Consider the following 27,469-nt stretch of genomic DNA (forward strand, 5'->3'; position numbering starts at 1 on the left):
CACATGCTATGAGGTCACAGAAACTTGTTGCTATTTTTGCATTAAAGACTCAAAGACCTTTCTGAACATTTATACTTAAGGAGAAATGTATTTCATATTATTCTTAACTTTTACCATCCCTGTAAACCTTTATTTGTTAGTACATAACCAATATTCTGTCTGATATATTTATTTTATCTTTAAAATATTTAAAAATGTCTTACAGAGCAGGCCTGTGGACAATAAATTCAGTTTTATTTATTTGATTTTTTTAATTTTTTCTTAATTTTAGAAGATAGCATCCTGGGTTAGGCAATGCTGAGTTTTGCTTAGTTGGCTGTTTCAGTCATGCTGATGCTTTGAACATCCTAGGTCTTTGTGTTTCCCCCGTCAAGTCCATCAGAGTCGCTTAACACATTTAAAGCTCCGCCTCTGGGTGCATATGCATTTAAGATTGTCATATCTTCTTGGTGAATGTCACCTTTTGTTATTGTGGACTTTGCCCTAGAATCAGCCCAATCTCTGTCATGTATATTGTTTACTAATAATATAACCCACTTAAGTGAGGAGCAATTTACTTTGTCTCATCCAAGCAAGAGCATGGCAGAAGGGCAGGGCCCTTCCTGGAACCCAGGAAGAAAGAATGAACAAATCCAGGAGAAATATAACCATTTCAATTGCACCGTCCCAATGATCAACTTCATCCACTCATAATCTCCCTTCAGTTTCAACAGATCACGATAATCCATTCAATTATGAACCTGATGGAGGAGGGTCATCTTTCTATCTGTTGATTTCATTGGTTAAGCAATAAAGAAACTGCTTGGCCCTCATAGGTTAAAATATAGGTGGGTGGAGTAAACAGAACAGAATGCTGGGAGAAAGAAGCTGAGTCAAGGAGTCGCCATGATTCTCCCACTCCAGGCAGACGCAGGTTAAGATCATTCCTGGTAAGCCAGCTCGTGGGCTACAGCAGATTATTAGAAATGGGCTAGTCCAGGTGCGAGAGTTAGCCTAGAAGAGGCAAGATATAATGGGCCAAGCAGTGTTTAAAAGAATACAGCTTCCGTGTAATTATTTCAGGGCATAAGCTAGAGCTAGCCATGTGGGTGGCCGGGTGCCAGGGATGCAGCTCGGCCACTCCTATTTCAACATGAACCTATCAAGGCTTGAATCTATTCACTAGGTCAGGATCTTCACCATTCAATCACCTTTCAATAGCACCACCAGCTGGGAACAGTTTTTGGGGTATGCGTCAGATCTCAGCCGCAACAGGTTGAAAGGTTTTTGCTTGCGATAATTATATGTGATTTATTTTCTTCTTTTAATAGTATCTAATTATGGTGCAGAATAAATTTTCTACATGTGTTATGCATCTATTTTATTCAGATTTTTCTGAAGCCCACCAATTAAAATATGAGGTATCTAATAATGTAGGGTAAGGGAGAAGAGATACTTGTCATTCTGTTTGGTTTTCTGGGTTTCTGTGATTAGTAATTTGAAGTCTTTCATTACATCTGCAAAATCATTAACTGATATTCCTTCTATCCTATTTACACAAGTATGACCTTTAGTACTGCCTGGTACCTTGAGTGTCCTGTTTTGCTTCTTGGTTGGTACCTTTTCTTCTTTATGCCCTGATAATTTTTGTTTTAGTATAATAACATTAAAATAGTATAATTGTATTAATTTAGGGTGATTTCTATCTTCATTTTTATGATACTTTCTCTTTCTGTGTCAAATCTGCTGATGAGCCCATCAATGATATTCTTTATCTCCTGTTCTTCATATCTAATATTTATTTCTACTGAATTACCACATCAGCTCATTCATTTTTCCATCATAGACTTTCATCACAGTTATCATAAATATCTATATACTATTTCCAACATCAGCATTATATATAAACCTGTTTCACAAAACTATTTTAGTTTATATAAATATACTGTTTATAAATTTAACTATGTAAGGTCTTTGCAATGAAAGTGGCATATGTAAGGGTAAAGGGGGATATGTGATGTAAAAAAACGGAAGTGTGAGCATGAAAAATAACTATAAAAGATCACCATATTGACTGAAAATTAACATTAGGTTAAGTAGTAATCAATTTATAGCAATCATTAAAAAAATAACTAAAAGGTAGAGTTAGAAATCAGTAAAGTAAATAACAATGAAACACCAAAAATGTATCACTTTTATAAAAAAGAAAAAAGAACAACAAAGAATGACAAATAGAAAAATAGAATGCTAATACTATATCAATTAGTATGCTAAGTAAGAAAGGGTTAACTACTCTAATCAAAGTCGGATAGTGTCATATGCCAAGTGATTAAAACCGAGAACCAAGTATATGCTGTAGGACACTACAGTTCCATCTCACAGAGTTCACAGCTGAGATAAAAATATAGGTAAGCTGTAAGTAAAAAGGTAGTAAAACAATGTGCACAAGCATTAAACATCATGACATTATCATGGTTGTTTGTAGACACTAAGTGAATATTATTGAGAGACTCTATTACTGAGCTACCTCAAAAGGAGTTAGCTTATAATAGTAAAATAATCAGTTCATCAGAAAGACATCAATTATAAATGCATATATATATATATATATCCAACTAAAAGAATTTTAAAATATATGAAGTAAAATTTGACAAAATTGAAATGGGCAGGATAGACGATTGAGTGAGTAAGGGCATCTGTGCTGTCCAGTCTGGAAACCTGAGTTCTAACAGGAGTCATACAGTACAAGGAGAGAAGCAACTCCTGCAAGTGGCCCTCTGATGTCACACACAATTCAGGATGCGCACACACATACACACACACACACACACACACACACACGCATCATCATTATCATCACAATAATAATAATAATACCACAACTTCCCTGTAGAAGTTCTCTGCTCCACCAGAGGCCACACTGACAGCCAGGATCCCAGGAAAACCTCCCGCCCATGGACTGCCAACACTTCCTCAGTGCCCACCTGGCTTAACCCTAAGCACTCCTCCTCTCCTTGTCACCATATCCTGGCCCACAACTCCAGCTGGAACCAGAAATCACACTGGCTACCAGAATTCCAGCCCCCAACTGAGGCAGAAACCCCCTGTTATACCCTGGCTAGACCAGAGGACAACCTTGCCATCAGAAACCCAGCCCCCAACTCAGTGAGACCCTCTAATCAATCACAAGCCACTCCACACAGAAGACCAAAGAACAGAAATCAAAAACAAAACACCCAAACACAAAGACAAACTCAGAAGTTGGCACCTAGACCTACAACCACCTCAAACCCAGGTGCCTAGAAGGCAATAGAACACACTTAACAACGGGCACGGCAGTATGTCACCACCAAAGCCCAGCTATCCTACTACAACAAGCCCTGAATATTTCGGTGCATCTGAGGGACAAGGAAATGACTGTAAAATTAATTTTATAAAGATGATAGAGGCCCTTAAACAGGAAATTAATAAATCCCTTGAAGAAATCAAGAAGACACAAAGAATTGGAAGAAATTAAGAAATACCTTCAAGATAGTCAAGAAAAAAACAAAAAGTTGAAGGAAACAAATAAAACTATTCAAGATCTGAAAAAGGAAATAGAAGCAATAAAGAAAACACAAACTGAGGAAATTATGGATATGAAAAAAATTAGTAAGCTAACAGAAACTACAGACACAAGCATCACCAACAGAATACAAGAGATAGAAGAATCTTAGTTGTTGAAGATATGATAGAAGAGTAGATTCATAGGTCGAAGAAAATGTTAAATCTAAAAATTTCCTGATACAAACCATCCAGGTAATTGGGGACACACATACACACAAAAAAAAAATAATCCCTAAGAATAATAGAAATTAAAAAAAGGAGAAGAATTCCAGCACAAAGACCCAAAAAGTCTTCCCACCAAAATAGGTTCAGGACCAGATGGTTTTACCACAGGATTCTACCAGACTTCCAAAGAAGAGCTAATGCCAATTTCTTCAAATTATTCCACAAAATAGAAACAAAAGGAACATTGCCAAATTTATTTTTATGAGGCCACAGTCACCCTGAGACCCAACCCATACAAGGATTCACCAAAGAAAGAGGACTCAACAAACCAATTTCCCTCATCAACATAGATGCAAACATAATCAATAAAACACTCATAAACAAAATTCAAGGACACATCAAAAAGATCATCCAGCGTGATCAAGTAGGCATCATCCCAGAGATGCAAGGTTGGTTCAACATATGAAAATCAGGCAATGTAATCCACCATATAAATAAATTGAAAAAAAAAAACACATTGTCATCTCATTAGGTACCTTTAGTGAAACGGCTGAACACAAGATTAAATAATGATGATGATGATGATGATGATGATGATGATGATGATGATAATAGTAATAATAATGAGTAACCTTCCAAATGACAAAAGGCTGAGGAAGAAATCAGAGGAAGAACATCCTTAACAATAGCTGTAAATAATGTAAAATATCTTGATGTAACTCTAACCAAACAAGTGAAAGACTTGTTTGATAAAAACTTCAAGTCTTTCAAGAAAGAAATTGAGGAAGGTACCAGAAAATGGAAAGATCTCTCATGCTCACAAACCAGTAGGATTAACCTAGTAAAAATGTCCATCTTACTAAAAGCAATCTACAGATTCAGTGTAATCCCCAACAAAATGCCAACACAATTCTTTACAGACTTTGAAAGGACAATACTCAACTTCACATGGAAAAACAAAAACTCACGATAGCTAAAACAATCTTTTAAAATAAAAGAACTTCTGGAGGTGTGACCATCCCTGGTTTCAAGCTACTATAGAGCTATAGTAACAAAAGCTGTGTAGTATTAGCATAGAACAGACCTTTTGATCAATGTAATCAAATTGAAGACCCAGATGTAAAAGCACACACCTATGGGCACCTGATTATTTATGAAGAAACCAAAAATATACATTGGCAAATATAGAATCCTCAACATATGGTGCTGCTCTAACTGGATGTCTACATGTAGCAGAATGCAAACAGATCCATATCTATCACGCTTATAAAGCTCAAGTCTAAGTGGATCAAAGACGTCAATATAAAAATCACATACACTGAACCTGATAGAAGAGAACGTGGGTAATAGCTTTGAGTACATTGATACAGGAGACAAGATCCTGAACAGAACACCAATAGTGCAGCCACTAAGATCAACAGTTAATAAATGGGACCTCATGAAACTGAAAAGCTTCTATAAGACAAAGGACACTGTCAATAGAACAAAATGGCAGCCTACAGAATAGGAAAAGATCTTCACCAACTCCATATCTGACAGAAGGCTAATATCCAAAATATATAAAGAATTCAAGAAATTAGGCATCAACAAACCAAATAACCCAACTAAAAAATGGGGCACAGATTAAACAATTATCAACAGAGGACTCTTACATGGCTGAGAAACACTTAAAGGAATGTTCAATATTTTTAGCCATTAGGGAAATGAAAATCAAAACTACTTTGAGTTTCCATCTTACATTGTCAGAATGGCTGAGATTAAATTAAAAAAAAACAGAAATGACAGCTCATGCTGGAAAGGATGTGAAGCAAAGGGAAGACTCTTTCACTGCTGGTGGGATTGCAAACTTGTACAGTCACTGTGGAAATCAATATGATGGTTTCTCAGAAAACTGGGAATCAATCTACCTCAAGACCCAGCTATACCACACTTGGGCATATACCCAAAGTATGTTCTATCCTACCGCAAGAACACTTGCTCAATTATGTTCATAGCAGCATTATTCTTAATGGCCAGAAACCAGAAACAATGTAGATGTTTCTCAAGTGAAGAATGGATAAAGAGAATGTGTTACATTTACACAACGGAGTATTACTCAACTGTTAAAAACAATGGCATCATGAAATTTGTAGGCAGTGGTTGGAACTAAAAAAAAAAAATCATCCTGAGTGAAGTAAACCCAGACCAAGGAAGACCAACAGGGTATGTACTCAGTTATGAGTGAATTTTGGCGCTTAAGTAAAGGATAATCATTCTATAATCAACAGACCAAAGAAGCTAAGTAACAGGTAATGGGATGCATAGATTTCCCTGGGAATGCGAAAAAGAACAGATTTTTGTGGATGGACTCAGTGTGGGTAGGAATGGGAGCAAGAGGAATGAAGCAGGGATGGGGTGTGGGAGAGAGTACTGGGAGAGACTAATGAGACTGGGAAGGCTTAGGGGAGCAATGTGGAGATCAACTGCTGTGGATACTTCCTGGAATCTGTGAGGGAGACCCTAGCAGAGACTCCTAGTAATGGGGGATACAGAGTCTGAACCGGCTATCTTCTGTTACCAGGCAAGTCTTCCGTTGGTGGGACTGGAACAGCAACCCAGCCACAAAAACTTCAACCTACAATTTGTCTGCCTACAAAATGACCTGGGGAAATGATGATGCAGAATGTGTAGGGGGAGTCAACCAATGACTGGTCCAACTTGAGGCCCGTGCCATGAGAGACAGCCCACACCTGACACAGCCTCGGTGGCTAACAACCAGACAACCAGAGGTTGTACAGCCCAGAGACCCAGGAGAGAACCAAACAAGACTGACAAAAAAACTAATGGATGATTCCTAATGATAGGAATAGATCAGTGCCTAGCCCAATTTTCATCAGAGAGACATCATCCAGTAACTGATGAGAGCTGATGCAGAGACCCACAGCCAAACCCTAGAGAGAGTCAGGGAACCCTGCAGAATAGGTGGGAGGATTGTCGGAGCCAGAGGAATCAAGGGCACTAAAAGACCATGACCCAAGAATCAACAGAGCAGGGCTCATAGGGGCTCACAGAGAATGAATAGACAATCAGGGAGCCTGCATGGGTCTGACCTAGGTCCTCTGCATATATGATATGGTTGTGTAGCTTGGTGTTCTTGTGGGACTCCTAAGAGGGGGAGTTGGGGGTATCTCTGATTCTTGTTGGAGCTTGGAACCCTTTTCCTCCTACTGGGGTACCTCATCTATGCCACCTTGATATGAGGGTTTGTGCCTAGTCTGGTAATGTGTTATGCCATATCTGGTTGATATCCATGGGAGACCTGCTTTCTTTTTAAGCGAAATGAAGGAGGAGTGGATCTAGGAGAGAAGGGAGGTAGAGTGAAGTGGGAGGAGAGGAGGGGGTGGAAGCTTTGGTTAGAACAGTATATATGAGTGAATAATAAAAAAAAAATCAAAACAACATCAACAGCAAAAAAACTAAATAATATATAAATAAATGAAAAATAATAATAGTAATGTTTAAGAAAGAACTAAAGGAAAAATTAGAAAATAACTCAACATAAGAGGAAAGTTTTAGCACCGTTCTGTCAGTAAAAATGTCCACAGTTTGAACAAAACTACCAACAAACTAACCTAATTCACAGCTACAAAACAGAATTTAAAAAACCAAAACTTATCTACATTGAAAAGTAAAATAGCAGATGTCTTTGGGAGTGAGATATGGAGGAATTACTGGAGAAGGAAAAGAGGCAGTCAGTCCACCATAGTGAAGTTAATCATTAATATCACTTAAAGATTAGGTGACCACGTTTCTCAAAACGAATGCACAAGAATATCATATCATATTTAAATATTTAATCAAAGGAGAAAAATTTGAACAAATATTGACCTCTGTGTAATATGCATGCTGAAGTATTTAGAAGGAAACATGCTGCTTCTATAAGTTACTTTGAAACACATAAAAACTATTAGTATTAATAGAAAGAGGTATGGACAAATGGGTTGGAATGTGGTAAAATAAATAAATAAATAAATCAACCAGTATTAAAAATAGAGTTAGAGAGTAGATGACCAGTAACCATAAAACTATTTAATCTTGATATTTTAAGATTAAAACGTTAGGTAATAAATTGGAGGATGATGTGAAAGTAAAATAAAAATAAAAACAAACTGCAATTCGTTTCCATCAGACTGTGGTACCAAACAATGGGGAAATAAATTGATAAAACTAAAACAAAATCATCCAATTGATTGACAAACAATCATAAATATGTGAAAGAAAAGGACCGCTCACTTGTTAATTTATTTAACCACAATGAAAGGGTTAAAGCTGCAATAGCCAAATGTACTCGATGATTTATAAGATATTTCAAGGAGGATGGGCAGCATTAACAGCACGAACAAAGACACAGAGATGAAGTACACAATGAAGTTCTTAAACTATCATTATTTAAAGGTGGATGTAAGAATTTTGAGGCAACAACCAAAACAAAGGGATGTAGGTTATAAACTAATAATGGAAATAATATATAATACCTGTACTTGGTCCAAGATACCACTTGAGGACAAGGGGAAAAAGGAAATTAACAGTTAAAAGAAAAGGGACAACTTTAAACCCAACCATACTGATAAAGAGATTTGATGTATATAGTCTATACATTCTGGTTAAAAGGCAAGAATGCAAGTGTTGGTGAGGAAGACTCACCTATGTGCTTGCTACAGAAAAAAAAGACAATTTAAATACAAAGTCATATGTAAGCTAATAAGAAAATGCAATAATCTGTAAAATGTATATACTTCCCTTGGTCCTAGAAAGTTATAATAGCTATCTCAATAGATTTTCTTTAAAAATAGATCTAAAAATATTGACTAACAAAAAATCGTAGAAGGACTGCATTGACAGGAGAGCCTTCAAAGAAAATAATATTATTACCAGTGATTAACAGCAATGTGTTATTTAAAAAAATATATCACCATAGGTAAAGCAGATTTCCCAATGTGTATCAAAATGCATAATATGGACTGGAGAGATGACTCAGTGGTTAAGAGCATTGGTTGCTTTTCCAGACGCCCTGAGTTCAAATGCCAGCACCCACTTGGTGACTTCCAACCATTTGTAATGCCAGTACCAAGGGATCTGATTCCCTCTTCTGGCCTCCGTGGACACCGGACACACATGATGTGCTACCTGGACACAAATGCAGGCAAAACACCCATATGCATAAAACTATAAAAAGACATTTTGGAAAGAAGACATAATAATCATATATATATATATATATATATATATATATATATATACGCATGCATCCAATAACAAAATTTGAAATCCAGAAAACAAAATCTGGAAAAAATAGGAACAGAAATAGACAAATTTACAGGTAAATTAGAGAATTCAATCAACACTCTTTCGGTAGCTGAGATAGCATGAGACAAGATGCACTAGATTTGCCTAACACTGTCAAGCAGCCTGAACTAACAGATATTCATAGAACATCAACCCATGAAGCCTCTCCTGCATATCCTCTAGGTCAGATACATGCCAAGTTACAAACCAAGTATGAATTCTAATAATTGAAATCACACACGTTGTACATTTTTTAAACCAACATTGGAGTTAAATTAGAATGTAAATAAAAATTCTTAAAACACTTGTAAATTAAACAACATACATCTATATCCCATATGGGCCCCACAAAATTACCAAGAAAATATTTTGAATGTAATCAAAATGGAAGCATGACAGATTACACTACATGTATGAGCTGAAGTGACTGCAGAGCAAAAAACTTAAAACTTTAAATACTTATGTTAGAAAAGAACAAAGGTCATAGCTGAATGATTGAAGAAAACATCAGTAAACTACAACCCTACAGTCTGGGCCATTTATAAAGTTTTATTGATATGCAGCAACACCTATTCATATATGTATTTCATTACTACAAAGTATGAATTAGAGAGTTACAACAGAAACTTTAGGAAACCCATTCAGAGAGAAATATGTACTACTAGATCCACCAGGGAAAATTTGCCAACACTTAATCTAAGGTACCACTTCAAGAAACTAAGATAGCCGGGTGGTGGTGGCACACACCTTTAATCCCAGCATTCAGGGGGCAGAGGCAGGTGTATCTCTGTGAGTTTGAGGACAGCTTGGTTTATAGAGCAAGCTCCAGGACAGGTTTCAAAGCTATACAGAGAAACCCTGTCTCAAACAATAAAATGAAAGATGGAAGGAAGGAAGGAAGGAAGGAAAGAGCTAAGATAAATATATCAAACCCAAAGTAAGTAGCAGAAGGAAATAATAGACAAACTTGGGAGAAAGTGAAAAACAAACTGATAACTATATATTTGAAATAAATCAATAAACTTCTAGGTAAAAAGAGATGGAGTTTAAATTCCTCAGGTTAGGAATACAAATGGAAGCACCTTGACAATGTGTGACAGATGATGAGTTATTGTAAAAAAAAAAAAAAAAAACTCTACACTGGTGACAAAACCCCAAACATCTTGAGCTTCTTTCATAAGCTCTCAACTCTTTTAAAGCGCTCCAATTGTTTTACTGCAGTCAATTTTCTTCACCCTGATAAAAAGCAATGTCTTATAGTTAAATATAGCTAGAAACTAGTCCTAGGAAAGATTTTTTAAAAATAATTTTATTCAAGTACACACGTATTAGGAATCTTCTAATTCTACCACCGTTCTCTCGGGCTTCCAGGATTAGTGCATTGTCTGTTTCCTGGAAATCCATACTGCAGACTGTAAGGGGAGTGAGTCTGAGTGAGAACAGTGTCTTACTATAACTCCGAGAGCAGGCAAATGTTCAGAGTCGAATTTTTACTCTTGAAGAGTGATAATGGGGGTGGTAGAAAAGAAAAAAAAATACACATCTAGCAGAGAAGGCCAGGAAAGTGTCATCAGATAGAACTGTGAGCTGTGATGAGTTAATACTTTTTAATATATTCTGGCTCTGTTTTAAAACAGCCTGTTTCTTAAAAACCATTCTAATCTGGATTAGCACTCTCAATTACCATCTCTTGGATAAGCGTGCATGTAGGAAACATTTTGCAGTAGAATTACCATTTTCCAGGTCCTGATGGACTAGATTTTTGTCTTGTCCTATTTTTGACCACACCAAAAAAAAAATCTTTATTTAAATCAATCATGAAGTTGTTCAAAACTTTTAGACATCACACAGAGATGTGGCACCTGTCTCTGTCCTTGTGCCTTACCATGAGATTAAGGTGACAAAACAGACGGGGCGGGGCGCGTGTCACTTTCAAATTTTGAGCATTCTAATGGTATTTTCTATGTGAAAAGTTTAATGAAAAAGTAAGATTGCTCTAATTTGGGAAGTATAAGTCACTGCAGATTTAAATTGTTTTAAAAAATAATAAGCAAGCTCTTGAGTCATCCAGAATGATTCACCCATGAATTCTTGAGAGGATTAATTTAAAACAGCTCCAAAGAGACAATATCTCGGCATGCCTACTCTCGGAAAGACAGAAGAGAATAATAGAGAAGGTGAGCGATTTTAGAGGGGGAAGGTGAAGAAGGAGACCAAGCGGAGCCTCTCTAGCCAATCAGAGCAGGGAAGTGAGGGGCAAGATGGGAAGAAGCCTTGTGGGCTTGTTCACATTCCCTGCCTGTTCACATTCCTGTGCAGCTCCCTCTTCCGTTCCCTTCTTACTGGACCTCTAAGGGAGAGTAGCCTCTTGTGATGCTCACATTCTAGGGACCAGGCAGCCCTCGGATTCTGTGACTCAACTCTCAAAATCAAGAAAGGTACAGAACTCAGAGGCATGGCTTTGTCTTCCAGCTCTTTACCAAAACAAGCAGAGAAAAAGTAAGCTTGCTTCAGCATAGAAGATACTCCACCATCTCGGTTCCTTATATCACATCATTGCTACATGGATCTCTCACAGGTTTCCATGGGAGCCGCACTAATGTGTGGGGTGTTGAGGAGCCCTTGATCTGCCTCTTCCGTGGTACCTGTTTGCCAAACAATTGATTTGCCCATCAAAGATGCAGTGTGGGGATCTGGGACTCTGGATTATCAATGCTCCCACATGACTCCTTCACTGTTTCATTGACTATTGGGTTATTAAGAGTTTAGGAAAGCAGTGTATATTGGAGTCTTGCCACGCACTTGGGGGTCAAGACACCAGGTAACAGAAAGTTATTTTCCTTTGCTCTGCCACACCCAGCCCCTTTCTAGGTCTCCACACATAACCAAGAGAAGGCTGTGAGCCAAGATGATATTCAGGTATCTTTAGGTAATGAAAGTATCCCTTGTATCTTGCTTGTAAACAAATCACACTATCTTAAATTTAAGATAAACCCTCAAATCTTGACAACTGACAGAGAAAAAAATCTTAAGTCAAAGCAACAGAAAGATCCAGGAGAAACCTCCAAGACACAACCCTAAAGTGGGGCATGCCTTGCACTTTGTTCTCAGAAATGTTGCTTTACTGTTTTAGCTTATTGTTAATACTTGAACGTTCACTTTGTTATTTATTCCAATAAGCTGTTTCCATAAGTGAGAGCATATCTAGAACTTAAGAATTCATGAGAACAAGTATCCACGTCTGAAGACGACGCCCATCAGCGGGTGACATCAGGTGTAGGTGGAGCCTAGGCTAGAGCAGATGCTGAACGGCCTCTGGCTCTTTTATATTTATGTTCTGCCTTTTTTCTCAACGACTTGCAATCATTTTCTTAAGTCATGCCCCCAAACAACAAATTGTGTTCGACAGAGCACGTCCTACAGGGCTTAAGAGCCTTCCTAGTCATGATCTTGTCTGGTACCCCAGCCCCTCAGTTTCTGATGTGTAACAAGCGACTCATTTGCGATAAGTGATGTGAATACCACTGAGAAAAATTATTCAGGTCAGTGTTTACTCACTGGAAGATTTTCCCTAAAAGAGAAAATAAAACAAGCCGACAAGCAACAAGGATTATTCAAAAGGAATAATCAAATAATCAAATGGGCATCTATAAATAGTCATTTTCAAAAGGCTACAAATTTGGGTAAAACCCACTATCTTGATATAACAGTCACTTTCAGGGACCCCAGGAAATTATGTTTGTCTCCTTTGCAGAGGTTTTTATGTTGAGATATTCAAAAATCACATTGGAATAGGTTAGAACTGCCTCTAGGCCACAGAGAAGCAGGGGAAGTCCCTGTTCAAAGAGTTCACAGTGACCTATCCTGAGACCTGGGACAGAGGCAGAAACGGAACAAAGGTACTAAGACAGGGCCTGACATGGAAATAGGCCCTCACTGTTCTTTCAATAAAAAAAAAATCAAAAATCAGGGATACATGCAGCAAGAATTGGTATTATGACAGGGCTTCCACATTGGGCTTCCAACTAAAGTCAGAGAGCTCCCAGATAGCTTGAATTTACACCAAAGCTAATTTGTTTGTGTATGTGTGTGTGTGTATATTTTGATTTGTGTTTGGTTGGGGGGGTGTTATTTGGTTGGTTGGTTTGGTTTTGGATTTTTTGTGGGTTTTTGTTGTTGTTGTTGTTGTTAAGACAGTTTCTCTGTATAACATTCCTGGCTGTCCTAGAACTCGCTTTGTAGACCAGACTGGCCTAGAACTCACAGAGATCTGCCTGGGAGTGCTGGGATAAAAGGCATGTGCCACCTCCACCTGGCTAATTTTCAATATATATATGGCCAGTGTTGTATCAGTGACAAATGAAGACTAAAAATTTATTCATTATTTACCTGAAATCCAATTTAACCAGGTCTGTGCTTTGTTTACTACGTTTGTGAGCCCGGCACATCTTTCAAAATAATCTGCAAATAACCTTGGCTCGGGTTTTTTTTTCCATCAGTCCAGACATGTCCTCTGAATTCCAGACCCCTAAAATCAATTTCTTACTTAAGATGTCCGCTTTAGTGTCTAACGGGCATTTAAAACTCAACTGAATTAATCAGCTCCTCTAATCTACAGTCTAGCTCCTGCGATCTGCCCGCAGCCTCCTCCTCTTCCTAGACTGGACCCCCCTTTTCCCCTTCTTCCCCCCCCCCCCGCACACAATCTGTCTCTCAATGTCCATTGCTTGAGTCAAATCATGTCCTCCTTAGCTCACTAAGCTCTGCCACTTCCAATTCTTTGTATTTCTGCATAACTTAAATGAGTTGGAGGAGCTCACAACTCTGCATCTCTGTAAGCCTGGGGCAAGACAAAAGCCTTAGGCAGTTCAGATAGTGATGAAATAAGCCCCAAGGGTACCCACACAGTTACTCCTAGGCCAGAGATATCTCTTCTTTGGAACCAGAAAGGCTCTTGCCACATTTGTGCCCATCAACCAATAAATGACTGTGCCTAAGGAGGGCAAAGGTGGCAACAGCGCTTGCGTTTCTAAGCTCAGCCCCAGGTTTTCACTTTCTCTTGCAGAAGTGCCTCTGAGTTTTCTGAACTGCTAACTGTTGCTAGGGTGAAAACATGCCACTACCTGATACCCTCAGCCCCATGCCTGTTATCAAGTAGCTCTGTACTTCTAGAGTGATGTTATGGGATGTTCTGGCCTCTCAATAAATCTTTATTGACCAAAGGACAAAGAAATGGCATGACATCAGAAGAGAATTACACAAGGTGTAACCCTACAGGATTCTAGGACATTACCTGCCCATTCTTTGCTTGGTATGAGCAAGGAGTGTTGTAAACACTCATCAACAACAAGGTATCCGAAAGTCACGTGACCAGAGAAGCCCCTTTTAAGCAATCTACTACAGAGCAGCAAGTACACTAACTGTTATGACTCTGGGATTCTCAAAGAGAAAGGATGATCTCTTCTGTGACCCCAGGCCACCTCAAAGGTGACGGAGATGCTGAAAAGGATCAACCAAAGCAGAAAGGGTCAGCCACTTTCCCGGGCTTTCAGATACTCGTGGCCCTAGACCTGGCAGGCAGCAGAGCCAGCTTGGAGGTTGGTGCTTTCTGACACACTATTTCACTATGTCATCATGCCAAGAACAACTTCCCATATCACATGCCAAAAATGTCAAGTACACATTTGTAAATGGCCAGTAGGATTTACAACATAACTTACAAAAAGAGACTAGAAGCCATTTGAGAAACACAATTTAATTTGGGGAGAAATCTACCTGGGATTCCGTTATCAAAACACCAAAGAGAGCCAGGAGCCACAGCTCAGTGGCTAACAGCACAGGCTGCTCTTGCAGAGGACTCAGGCTTGCTCCCACCCACATGGTGGCCTGCAACCATCTATTACTGCAGTTCCAGTGGAACCAACACCCTCTTCTGGCCTCCTTAGGCACCAGGCAAACATGTGGTAATACACACACATACACATGCACACACAAATAAACATGTGCAGACATACGTTCATACACATAAAAAAAAGCAAGTAAATCTAAAAAAGACATCAAAGAACTGTATAAAACCTGGAAAAAATAATGCTTTTTCCCATTATTAATAGACAACAATATGCATTGCTTACATGAGACACAAAAAGCCTTCAAGTTTCCTAAAGAAATCTGAAAATAATTGCATTGGATAGAAAAGTTGGTTACAAAAGTTCAACTTTAACAATTTCACCACTATTTTGATACATTAGTTCCACATTATGAGTTTTTCTGGTATCTCTTTAAGGAAACAAATTTAAGTGGAATATGTATTTCATTTTATATACACTTAAATATATATATATAGCATTCTGGTGTCAAAAGTTCCCATGCCTTGTCAAGAACATAATAGAATATATATTATTATGTTGGTGTGCCTTAGTTTCTCAAACTTTCTAAAAATTCTATTATGGCAATAAAACATATCTTTCAAGCATACATAAAAAAGTATAATTGGTTCTGTGTTCAAAAAACATCCTCTCAAATAAAAGGGATAACGTGGTTAACTTAGATGTATTCACAGGTAGCCAATCAAAACTGTGATGCTTCAAACTGTGTAGCTTGGGGTGGTAAATTCTGCTCAGTTGTCAAGCACATTTAATGTCTCCAGTTAACAGAGAGCTGGTCCATTTTCTACAAGGGCTCTCCCACCGTCAGCTCTGTTCTCATAGATGAATTTTCCAAACTCTAACTTTCCCGCATTGTCTTTCTGGCTGAATTAGAGTAACTGCTTTCTTAAAGATGGGTGGGGGATGTTTTCATCTTTCAGTTTTATCACTTAATTCCTTCCAATTATCGCTTTTTAACTTGAATATTGTACTTGGTAATTCTCTCAGGCCATCTGAAATCTGTACGAGACAGCAATCACACTATTCAAAACAGTCTCTTGCACATGTCACCACGAGGAAAACTACCCACCCTGAGTATAGCTATTAATGTCAAACAGATTGTCATCTAAAAAAAAAAAAGAAGAAGAAGAAGAAGAAGCATCAAAATCAGCTTCGGACAAAGTACCGCTCTATGGAAAAACACCAGTTCTTTATGCAAATGCTTCCAATGTCTGATTGACATTTTTAAAAACTGAGTTAGGGGCGAATCTGTCCCTGTTCTCTGTAGTCCAGGGCAACGTACGGATAGATTTCTAGTCAGAGCAGACTATGATTTTATTTTTTATTTTATTTTTATTTTTTTACCAAAGATGCATTTGCCCCAGTTTCTAGTAAACACTGTAAAAGAAACGCTTGGATTCTAGCTCGGGTCGAGGGCTCTATTTAGCCTATCGCAGCACAGACCTGTTATAAACGCTGGGACTCTTGCCATAACCCTTTTCCCCTTCCGGAAACTGAGTAAAAACCATTACCTCGAAAGCAACATGCGTTGCAAGCCACGCAGCCTTAAGCCCCCTTTTCTGCCTCCCAAGACTGGCACCAACGGCCTTCGGAATATATTTCTCCTCCTAAAACTCAGAGTAAGTTGCCACCTCCTCCCCAACCACGCTCCCATCCTTGCGCGTCTTTCCGGGGCTCCACTTGGAGCCACCCCCAGAGCGCACCTGCACTCCTCCAAGTCGCTGCAGTGTGAAGTAGTGCCGCCCAGCTCCCAGCCAAGCACGAACCTACAAATGCTCCCCTACTCCCTCCGCTGCAAACTGCCCTCAAATTAATCATCCACCTCAACCCCTCTCCCCAAACCCCACGCCCCTGTCTCTTTTTGTCCTCCTGATGATTCGGTCCCCCAAACACCTGTACACCCACCCTTTCAACTGCCAGACATCAGGTGCCCACGCTGCGCCCTGACTTGCGCCCCCTCAGCCCGACTGCCTTTCCCCCGTGGCTTACAGGACGGCCACCTGGCTCCAAGTACCTTCTGTCACCGTGCTCACCCGCAGACGACCCCCATTACCACCCCCACCAGCACCAAGAAGAGACACCCACAGTACCTGCTGCGAGCTCGGCGGCCAGGGCCACCAGCAAGAGGGCCAGGCTCAGTGCGGAGCCGCGCGCTGGGGTCATGGCCACCAGGCGGCCCGGACCGGGCTGCAGGGCCCCAGAGCGCAGCGGGGCGGCTGGGCGGCGCGGGCCGCTTTGAAGTTCCCGGGGCGCGGGAGGGGAGCGCAGCCGCGACACCCTTTGGAAGTGCGCGGTTGGCTCTAGTGGCAGCGGGCGCTCCCCTCCGCCGCCTCCCCCATCCCACGCCCCCCGCGGCTGGCGGCGCGCCGCTCCTGCCACTGGCCCCGCGGGTTGCCTCAAGGGACAGGGCCCGCCCCTGCCGCGCCTCCGCGGGCACCGCTGCCAGCCACCCGCCCGAGGGCGGGGCAGGAGACCGAGGGCGGAGGGGTGGCGGGGAGGTGACACCTCTCGTGGGCGAAGCGGAGCGGGCCGCACCAGGTCCCCGGGATTAGCTTCTCCTTGTGGGGGTGGGAGTGGGGGGGATAGGAGAGCAAAGCCCGCCTGAGACTTTAGAGACACGTAGGACGGTAGCAGCTGCTTTTCTTTACATTCTCCAACAGAAGATCCACCTTCTAGATCGTTCCACATTCGTTTATTCGTCCGGTGTCCCTAAATGTAACTAGCCTGCGCCCTGGGAATACCCTCGGCTGTTCCCACAGGATTGTCCCACCACCGCATTCCACCTTCTCATCTGTGAGAGCGCACCCTCTCTGTGGATCCCTGTGAATGACCTCCGGCACCATTGCCTTCGGAACTACAGCTCTGCTTTACCAAACAAACTCTGTACATTCATGTCTACATCTGAAGACTTCCTGTGCCCTACAAATGACGACACAAAGCTGAGCCAACTGTGCCAAGCTGATATGGGCATCTATAATAAGTAATGGAAGTAAAGGGCCAGACTTGTCGAAGGAGCTATCTCTGCAGTTAAAGCTTTAGCACCTGGGGGAGGGAGGTGGTTAAACACAGCAGGAGGAGGAGGGAAAAAATTGCTCAAATCATCGAAAGTCGGTTGAGTATTGTTTAACACAACACACACACACACACACACACACACACACACACACACACACACACCGCACAGGCACCCTCCTGCAAGGGCTTGCTGACAAAAGGGCTGTGCTTTCCATCTAGACCAAGATTCCCAATTAAATAGAAAGAAACAAAGTTAAACCTGGTTTTACCCGTGCAGCCTGAACATAAACGTAAGCGGGGTTATTTTCATCTGATTAACACACAAAACCAAGACTACAACTCGGGTGCTATCACTGAGGTTAGAAGGCTCCTTGAGTGGTTGAGTCATGTAAATTCATTGCATTAGAGTAAGAGATACTTCTTCACCTATCTTGGCACTAAATAACAAGCATTCTTCTGAAGCCTTGAAAAACCCTGGGATAAGAGGACTTCACTGGTAAAGGATGATGGCATTGTTGGAGGCGGGATGCGTGGTGGACTTTGAAGCACGAGAGTGGAAGTTCTGGGGGACTTTTGTACCACCGCGGAGGAGGACTCAAAACATCCCTGAGTATAAAAAGACTTCGTCCTCACTTCATCCTGGATCCAAACAACAACAACAACAACAAATGAAGATGTGGTACACATCTCAACCGTTCCAGACACCCGCAGCAGACACCTTTGCAAATAAACAAGACACTGCCAGCACACAATATATTTTGGCTTTGTCTTGGCCCACAGCTGGCTTCTGAGTTGGCCCTTGGCAGAACTGAGCTCTCTCCGGGTCTGTTTTAGAACAGACCAGAGCAGAAAAGACAGCCCGAGAGTTTCGCGGAAGCCCAGACACAGAACGGACGCCAGCTGCTTATTCCCAAACATTTCACACAGAAAGCCTCTATGCAAGTTGTCCTCTGCAAGTTGGAATGCTCTTGTTTTCTAAGAAAGCAAAGTTTTGATGCCAAGAAGCCTGATGTTGAATAACTTTAACACTCCCAGCGATCTCAGTGGTTTCCTCTCAGTCTGCTGGTGCACCGTCAATACGGTCTCCACAAACAGCAGGTGGGTATCGAGTGTCTGCAGAGTGTCCAGAGCAAATCGACATGTTCTGTCAGTACAAAATTCACGGCGTGTTGCAAAGACGTGGTGCAAAGGTGATAATGCAAAATACATTATAAATAAATAAGCTTGTGTTGTTTTTCGAGTCAAAGTTATAATTTTGGGGGCAAGTGGAATAAATTTATGTGGCAGTGGTTTCATATGATTATAAGAGAAACAAAAAAAAATTGTTTCCAAATGACAACAACCCATCAGAAAACTGTAGCACAACATTAAACATATACGTTTTAAAATTTTTGTTATATATATTTATATACTGGGGATGGGACTCTGTGTGTTCTGTGTGTGTGTGTGTGTGTGTGTGTGTGTGTGTGAGAGAGAGAGAGAGAGAGAGAGAGAGAAAATGCCTAGAAAGGTCAGAGGACAACTTGAAGGTACCTATTTTCTCCCTCCAAGTGGGTCCTGGAAATTTAACTCAGGCCTTCTACCAGGCTTGGCAGTGTAAATGCTGAGCTATCTCACCAGCCCCAAGATTCCTACTTTTGACCAGGTACTAGTGAGAAAAATAAAACCTATTGTACTTCGAGTCACATGCAATTGGGCACGGTACCTAATACTTGATAACAATAAGGTGATTGTGCCTGGTTTTCATATTTACTATATCATACTTACATTTTCAAAGTGCACTCTTTCCATTTAAATATATTTATAGCCCTAGGTAACGTAGCTGCCCCTGACAGACTCTGTAAGAGGGATCCAGAGAAGGCAGTGTTAGCACTGAAGATAGCAGCTTGGTGAATGGCCATGAAGACCATCCCCAGGGACTGACTATGTATACTGAAGGAAGCAGTTAACAGTGATAAGAATCTGCATCTTGGTTTTAATGGCAACATAAAGATGAAAAAGTGAAAGTGGGCCAATGTGATGTTTCTGCAGGTAAAGGCACTTGCTGCCAAATCTGACGATCTGAATTTGGTCTCCAAGGTCCACATGGTGGAAGGAGAGAACCAACTTCTGACATTTGTCCTCTGACCTTCACAAACACTCCCTTGTCCTCCATGGATGGATAGATGATAGATGGAGAGATAGGTAGATAGATAGATAGATAGATAGATAGATAGATAGGAATGAATGGATGGATGGATGGATAAGTGAATAAATGGAGAGATAGATAGATAGATGATAGATATAGATAGATAGATAGATAGATAGATAGATAGATAGATAGATAGATGTAACAAAATATTTTAAGAAAAATAAAATTTTAAATAGATTAAAGCTTATGTAATAGAGATATAAAGAAAGACTATAACAGTTGTGTTTTAACCTAACCAACATTACAAACAAGTCAAGAAGTTTCCAAAAAAATTAAGGTTATTCCTAAGCTGAGCTAAACTTATTATTGATGGAAGAATGATATTTTTAATTTTTTTACAAGTAAGGCCGTACACAGTGAGATTTGATGCCTTCCTGTTCACTCGCTGCTCACTTGCAAACAGCTTGGAGCAACCCACAGTCCTTTGCCCGGGACACATTTTCTTCCAGGTGAGTGCCCCATGCATTTTATGACACTGTGTTTCATGGTGGCTTTCCAATATTTGGGTATAGTTAGACACAAAGGCACTTAGCATTCTGACACGGTTTTCTAGAGAGTCAGTTCAGAAACATGCTGGGCAATCTGCAGCATAGGAGCAAAGGTTATACCATATAATATAGGTGTGTAGGAGGCCACACTACCTAAGTTCAGTTAAATACACTCACTCTATGATGGTTCCACAACAAAGAAATTGCCCAATGACTCATTTCTCAGAATTTACTCCCTTATAAGGTGATCCATTGCTATATATCATAAAAATTGCTCTCACTTATCCCTTTTTGCTTTCTAACCTGTGCTACATTTTGCATAAGCGTTGCCCTGGGTTCAATGAGAGATTGGGTCTTAAAAAATACAAGGTGATGAACAAGAAATAAAGGCATTCAGTGTTAACCTCTGGCTTCCACACCTGCACACTTACAAATGCACACACAAGAATGTGTGCACATAACACACACATACACACACAAGGCTTCTCTTGAGAATTTGACTATCTCAGGTTTTGATGTATTTGATTTTAAAGTAGCTCTGTGCATGGGTGCATGTACGCGTGTGTGCATATGTGTATGTCTGCATGTGTCTGTACCTTACATGTGATTTTGAAGAGTCCAGATGTCATTTTCCATCACTTTACACCTTCTTCTCTTGATAGAATGTGTCTTTTAAGTTTGCCCTCTAACCCCCACCCCACCCCCATTAGAATGGCTAGCCAGCAAACTCAGAAATCTTCCTCCCTTTTCTGTTGTGGAATATTACTTTAACTAGGCAAAAATGTGTTAAATTTGTTTTCGCTGTAGACTATTACTTTAACTATGTAAAGGTGTGTTACATTCGTTTATGCTGCATTTGTTTAATGATGCAAAGAAGAGTTACTTTGCCTGCCTAAGGCACCTGATTGATCTAATAAAATGTTGAACAGCCAATAGGTAGGCAGCAGAGGGGTAGGAAGGGTTGGCAGACAGAGAGTATAAGTAGAAAGAGGAGAAATCTAGATTGAATAGAGAACAAATAAGAAAGAGGAAGATGCCCAGGGCCAGCAGGCCAGCCAGCCAGGCAGTCACCAGCCACAGAATGGGACATGCAGAAAGAAAGCAAGGCAAAAGACCCCAAGGCAAAATGTAGATGAAGGAAAACAGGTTAAATTGAGTTCTAAGAGCTAGTGGGACAAGCATAAGCTAAGACCAACCATTCATAACTAATAGTAAGTCTCCATGTCTTTATTTGGGAGCTAGTTGGTGGCTCAAAAGAAAGCCAGCTACACTCTTCCTCTACTCAGTGCTGAAGTTACAGGCATGTGCAGCCATGACCTGTTTTTTTAGTTAGGTACTGGAGACACGAGCTCAAGCACTCATGATTGCAAAAATAAGTACCGCTACCCACCGAGAAAACTCCTCAGCCCTTAAAATGACTTGATACGGTGTGCTTACCAGTTGTTTCATATTACATGGGAGACTCACAGTCTCTCTTCTTTGGATAGTATTGATTTAAAGAATTCTCACTACATGGTGAAATTGCTTGCCTTGTCTTCAAAACATAATATATTGAAAACTGAAGCTAAAAGAACAGGAACTATCCTTCCAGTCGACATATGGTTAGACAATTTAGAATTTTGTGTGCAAACTTTTATGACACAATCTATGGTTAATGTGTCAAGAATTTAAGTTCTTGGGCTGGAGGCATGGCCTCAAAAGTTAAGAACTTAACTCAATAGTTAAGAACACATAGTGATCTTTTAGAGGACCTAAGTTTGATTCCCAGAACCAACATTGAACAGCTTACAACCACCTGTAACTCCAGCCCCAAGGAATCTGACACTCTTTTTTGGACACTGTAGGCCCCTGTACTCACATATGCATACCCCCCTCATATTCACATACTTCCTTAAGTTTTAAGGCTTAATTTTAAGAGTATTCTAAACTAGGACTCCAAAGACTGTATTTCCTATCTTTTATGAGTATCCAATGTCAATACCATGGAAACTTTGAAGTAAAGAATTAGCCCCTGTAACTGTATTAAATCTCTGAAGCTGACAAATTATAAATTTGGCAATGACAAATGCTTTTAATATGCTAGAGTCCTTTATATTATCTTCATAGAAATTGAGAGATGATCTTGTGATATTTCCCAACATATATGTAGAGTGCACATGCACAGACACACACACACACACACACACACATGAACACATGCATGCACCTTTATGAAAAAATCAATCTTCATTTTCCATCTTTTAAAATTAACTTTTGTGCTTTGTTTTTTGAGACAGGGACTCACTGTTTAGCTAAGGTCGGTCTTGAGTTGATTCTCCTGCCTCCATATCCTAGATACTGGAATCATAGGCATATGCCACTACCCCCAGCTTAAATGCTATTAATAATCAAATCAAATCATCTTCATAGCATATGAACTGCTCCTGAAATTTAATACAAACAATAGAAATACATAATTTATATGATAAGCATGTCTTTTATGTTTTTGTACATAATAGAAAATATTTCACACGCAAGACTTTTAAATTCCACTAGAGAGAAATTTGCATGCAAATATGTTTCTCAAGATTTAGCATCTCCCCTCCTTTGATCATCTCATTGTACATAGCCATTGCCATAGCAACTCACTACTATAACTCCCAAATTCTCATAACCAAAAGAAAACAAATAATTAAGGGGTTCGTAACCCCTCACTCAACAGACTTTGAGTAAATCTTATGTAAGCGAAAGAAGCAAGCATCAGGATGGTAAGGCACAGAAACACAACACAGTTCATTCTTAACGAGTAAGCCAGACAAAGGGGTGCAATGCCTGAATGTGAAGACTGTTTACTTGGATATTGTTTAGGAGCTCTTATCATACACACTTATTATTATCCACTCCAGAAACTCTGAGGCTGTGTGTCTTTATTTTTCATTTCTCATTGCACCATTATCTTATCATGAAGTGAGGAGATGAGGAGCAAGCATATTGCTGCTGTAACCTACAAGGCCCTGTCAAGGCCTAATCTTTTGTCTTACTGTAATGCTCCTTCATGAAAGCCCTAAGAGCCTGACAGAAATGGAAGGCCTGGTCATCTCCCTTTATCTTATATTTTAATCTCAGAAATCTCTGAACTGAGTAAACCTAGATTTACCCCTATAGTTTTTTTTAAATTATTCATTTATATTCTACAAAAAATTTTCAACATCCACCTTCAAAGAGTGTACCACACAAGACAGCTTGGATTTCATAAAAAGAAAAATATCCATAAAACCTTCTGTGGTCATAGGTAATAAAGAGATATCAAACCATCTCTTAGCTACGCTACTGCTTGAAGCTTTAGGTCTATCTTCAACACTTTTATCTTCTGTTTGTCCTGCCATCTATAGCCTACACTCCTTCACTGATTTCTGTACCCTCATATGACATCGGCTGTACTCTTTTTTCCAATCAGCCAGACCATTTGAACTTCCACAGACCACATCTGTGTACTGTGTTCACTAGGTACACTCAGTACAGACCCTGAAAGCAGTAGGTCCGAGATGCAGTTCTCAGGAAGCAAACCACCAGCACTTAGATCATTTTCTCAGAGAGGATCTGTGAAGACACCCTACACGAGCCAGGTCACCAAGAGGTAAGAGAGTTAGATGACTCAGTACAAACCTACCACTTCTGAGAAATGAGCTCAGAAAGAACAAAGTTATTAAAATTCCAGGCAAAAACATTAGGATTCTGATTATCCTGACTCAAGAAGTGCCAGTCACCAGTCACTCGTGGCTACTGAGTACTTGACCTGTGATATCTGATTAATATGTATGTACTATGTAGGTTAAATACATACCAGACTTCACAGACCTAACACAGAAGAAACTTTTAGGAATTTATTAAGAATTTTACATTAATTGCATGCTGAAGTGATGGTATTTTGTATACTAGGTTAAATTAAATATTTAAATTAATTTCATCTATTTTAATACAGCTAGCTAGAAATTCAGATTGCATTTAGGAGTCTCCTTTTATTTCCAGGGGAAAATGTTACTCTTTTAAATCTCTCTTGGACACTGATATCACTTTTCCTATAGCTGATACATGCAAGCAGCGAGACTTTCTCTGGACACATCACTCCAACTTTGCGTGTCCTTTGACTCCATGCTGACACGTCTGTAGTCAACAATCAAGTTGCAGTTAACGTTTCTCTTGTGTTGCCATTGTCGTCCCTGCTGTTGTTCCCACTTCCTAATCTCTGAGTAATTTCATACCTGAGTTGTCATAATTAGCTATTAAATCATGTCTGTCACTTCGCATTATCCCCATCTTAATGCATCCTCAGGGCTACAACCAAAACGCTCTGGGTAGGATTATGTCCCCCTTGCCCTGGAATCCTCAGTCACCGTCATTGTCTATAGACTCAAGACTAACTTCTCTCGTGCACCAACTCCCAGTTTTCTGGGATCATGATCCCTATATGATCTCCATAAGGGCACTAAAATGCTTGTGTTTAACTGGATTATGTCTCTTAGCACTTATTATACTGAAAATTCAAGTAGAAAAATTCCTCAAACACAACCATATTGGAAAAAGCATCCTGCTAGCCTTCAGATCAAGAACATTCCGCATCACAGAGACTCTGCTAACACCCAGCATGCACCTGTGGGTGACTGAAAGCAACAAAGGCAAAGTGAATTATGACTTACTTACAGAAGTCATTTCCACTTGGGGACACCGGAAAGTTCTAGAGCTCCCTCAGGGGTTCCTTGGCCATTCTTTGGGGACTGCTACTCCAGCAGTCCCTGGGTAAGTTCATGTACTCCCCTCCTTGTAGGTCTTGTGTTTTCCAGAATTCAAATCAGTCTCTTCTGCTACCTGCAAACTCCAAATCTATGTGTCTTACTAAGATCTTTACCTAAATAGGGCTGATGCAACCCAAGCCATGATGGGTAAGCAGACTGCTGTCCCCTCCTGCAGTCAGATCTTTCTCCTTGACCTTTGACCTCAGTAGTTGTTACCACGCAACTCTGACTACAGCTTTTATCTCTTCCCTCAGATTCATCCTTCACATATAATTAACAGCCCTTAATAGTTGCTTAATAAGTATTTGTTAATAGTAAAAGTAGCAATCTTACTAAAAGCAACCTACAGATTCAATGCAATGCCCATCAAAATCCCAGCAAAATTCTTCACAGATCTCGAAAGAACGGTACTCAACTTTTTTTTTAAATTTATTTATTTATTAAGGATTTCTGCCTCCTCCCCGCCACCGCCTCCCAATTCCCTCCCCCTCCCCCGATCAACTTCTTATGGAAAAGCAAAAAACCCAGAATAGCCAAAACAGTTCCATACAATAAAAGAACTTCTGGAGGCATCACAATCCCTGACTTTAAGAATCCCGACATCAGAGCTACAGTACTGAAAAAGTCTGGTATTGGTGTAAGAACAGACAGGAGGACCAATAGAACCAAATTGAAGACCCGGATATTAATTCACACACCTTCTAACACCTGATTTTTGACAAAAAAGCAAAAAATATCAAATGGAAAAAAGGAAACATATTTAACAAATGGTGCTGGCATAACTGGATAGCAACATGTAGAAGAATGGAAATAGACCCATACCTATCACCATGCACAAGCTCAAGTCCAGATGGATCAAAGACCTCAACATAAAGGCAGCCACACTGAACTTCATAGAAGAGAAAGTGGGAAGTACACTTGAACACACTGACACAGGAAACCACTTCCTAAATATAACCCCAGCAGCACAGACATTTAGAGAAACAATTAATAAATGGGACCTCCTGAAACTGAAAAGCAAAGGACATGGTCAACAAGACAAAACAACAGGCTACAGAATGGGACAAGATCTTCACTAACCCCATATCAGACAGAGGTCTGATCTCCAAAATATAAAAAAAAAAAAAATCAAGAAATTGGTCATCAAACGAACAAATAATTGAATAAAAAAATCAAGTATAGACCTAAACAAAGAACTCTCAACAGAGAAATCTAAAATGGCTGAAAGACATTTAAGGAAATGCCTGACATCCTTAGTCATGAGAGAAATGCTAATCAAAACAACTCTGAGATTCCATCTTAACACCTGTAAGAATGACCAAGATCAAAAACACTGATGACAATTTATGCTGGAGAGGTTGTGAGGTTAAGGGAACACTTCTGCATTGCTGGTGGGAACGTAAGCTGGTACAGCCCCTTTGGATGTCAGTGTGGCGATTTCTCAAAAAATTAGGAAACAACTTTCCTTAAGTACTACCACTTTTGGGTATTTGTCTAAAGGATGCTCAGTCATGCCACAAGGACATGTGCTCAATTATGTTCATAGCAGCATTGTTTGTCATAGCCAAAACCTACAAGCAACCTAAATGTCCCTCAACCAAAAAATGGATAGGAAAATGTGGTATATTTACACAATGGAGTACTTCACAGCAGAAAAAAGTAATGACATCTTGAAATTTGCAGGCAAATAGATGGAGCTAGAAAACATTATTTTGAGTGAGGTAACCCAGACACAGAAAGACAATTATCACATGTACTCACTCATAGGTGGTTTTTAAACATGGGGGAGAATTGAAGGGGAGAGGCAGGAAGAGGAGCAGAGAAAAATGTAGAGCTCAATAAAAATCAACAAAAAAATAAGTATTTGTTAAATGAATGAGTACATGACATTTAGGTTTGTCAACTACATTACCTGACACCTTCTTTTCCTAGTATGTGTCTACCTTTCCCTCTGATCCACACACGAGTTCAGTATTGTTAAACCAAGAACTTACTTCAAATCGCCGGCGTTTTGTAACTAAAGAGAAACCCCTTTCTCCCCAG

The 27,469-nt window shown here is 39.9% G+C and overlaps 1 protein-coding gene across 1 annotated transcript in view; it reads right to left on the reverse strand.

Moving 5' to 3' along the window:
* Acvr1c (activin A receptor type 1C) overlaps window positions 1–17,323 on the reverse strand; it is an 82,961-nt gene extending 65,638 nt beyond the window's left edge. The window contains exon 1 of the mRNA XM_041631614.1: window positions 17,051–17,323. Coding sequence (XP_041487548.1) covers window positions 17,051–17,123 — 73 coding nt within the window. The 5' untranslated portion in view covers window positions 17,124–17,323. The remainder of the gene's footprint in view (window positions 1–17,050) is intronic.
* Window positions 17,324–27,469: the final 10,146 nt, after the last annotated feature.

This window comes from Microtus oregoni, unplaced genomic scaffold, assembly GCF_018167655.1.
Source record: "Microtus oregoni isolate MIOR12 unplaced genomic scaffold, Mior012 000037F_ref0000500, whole genome shotgun sequence".
NCBI lineage: Eukaryota > Metazoa > Chordata > Mammalia > Rodentia > Cricetidae > Microtus > Microtus oregoni.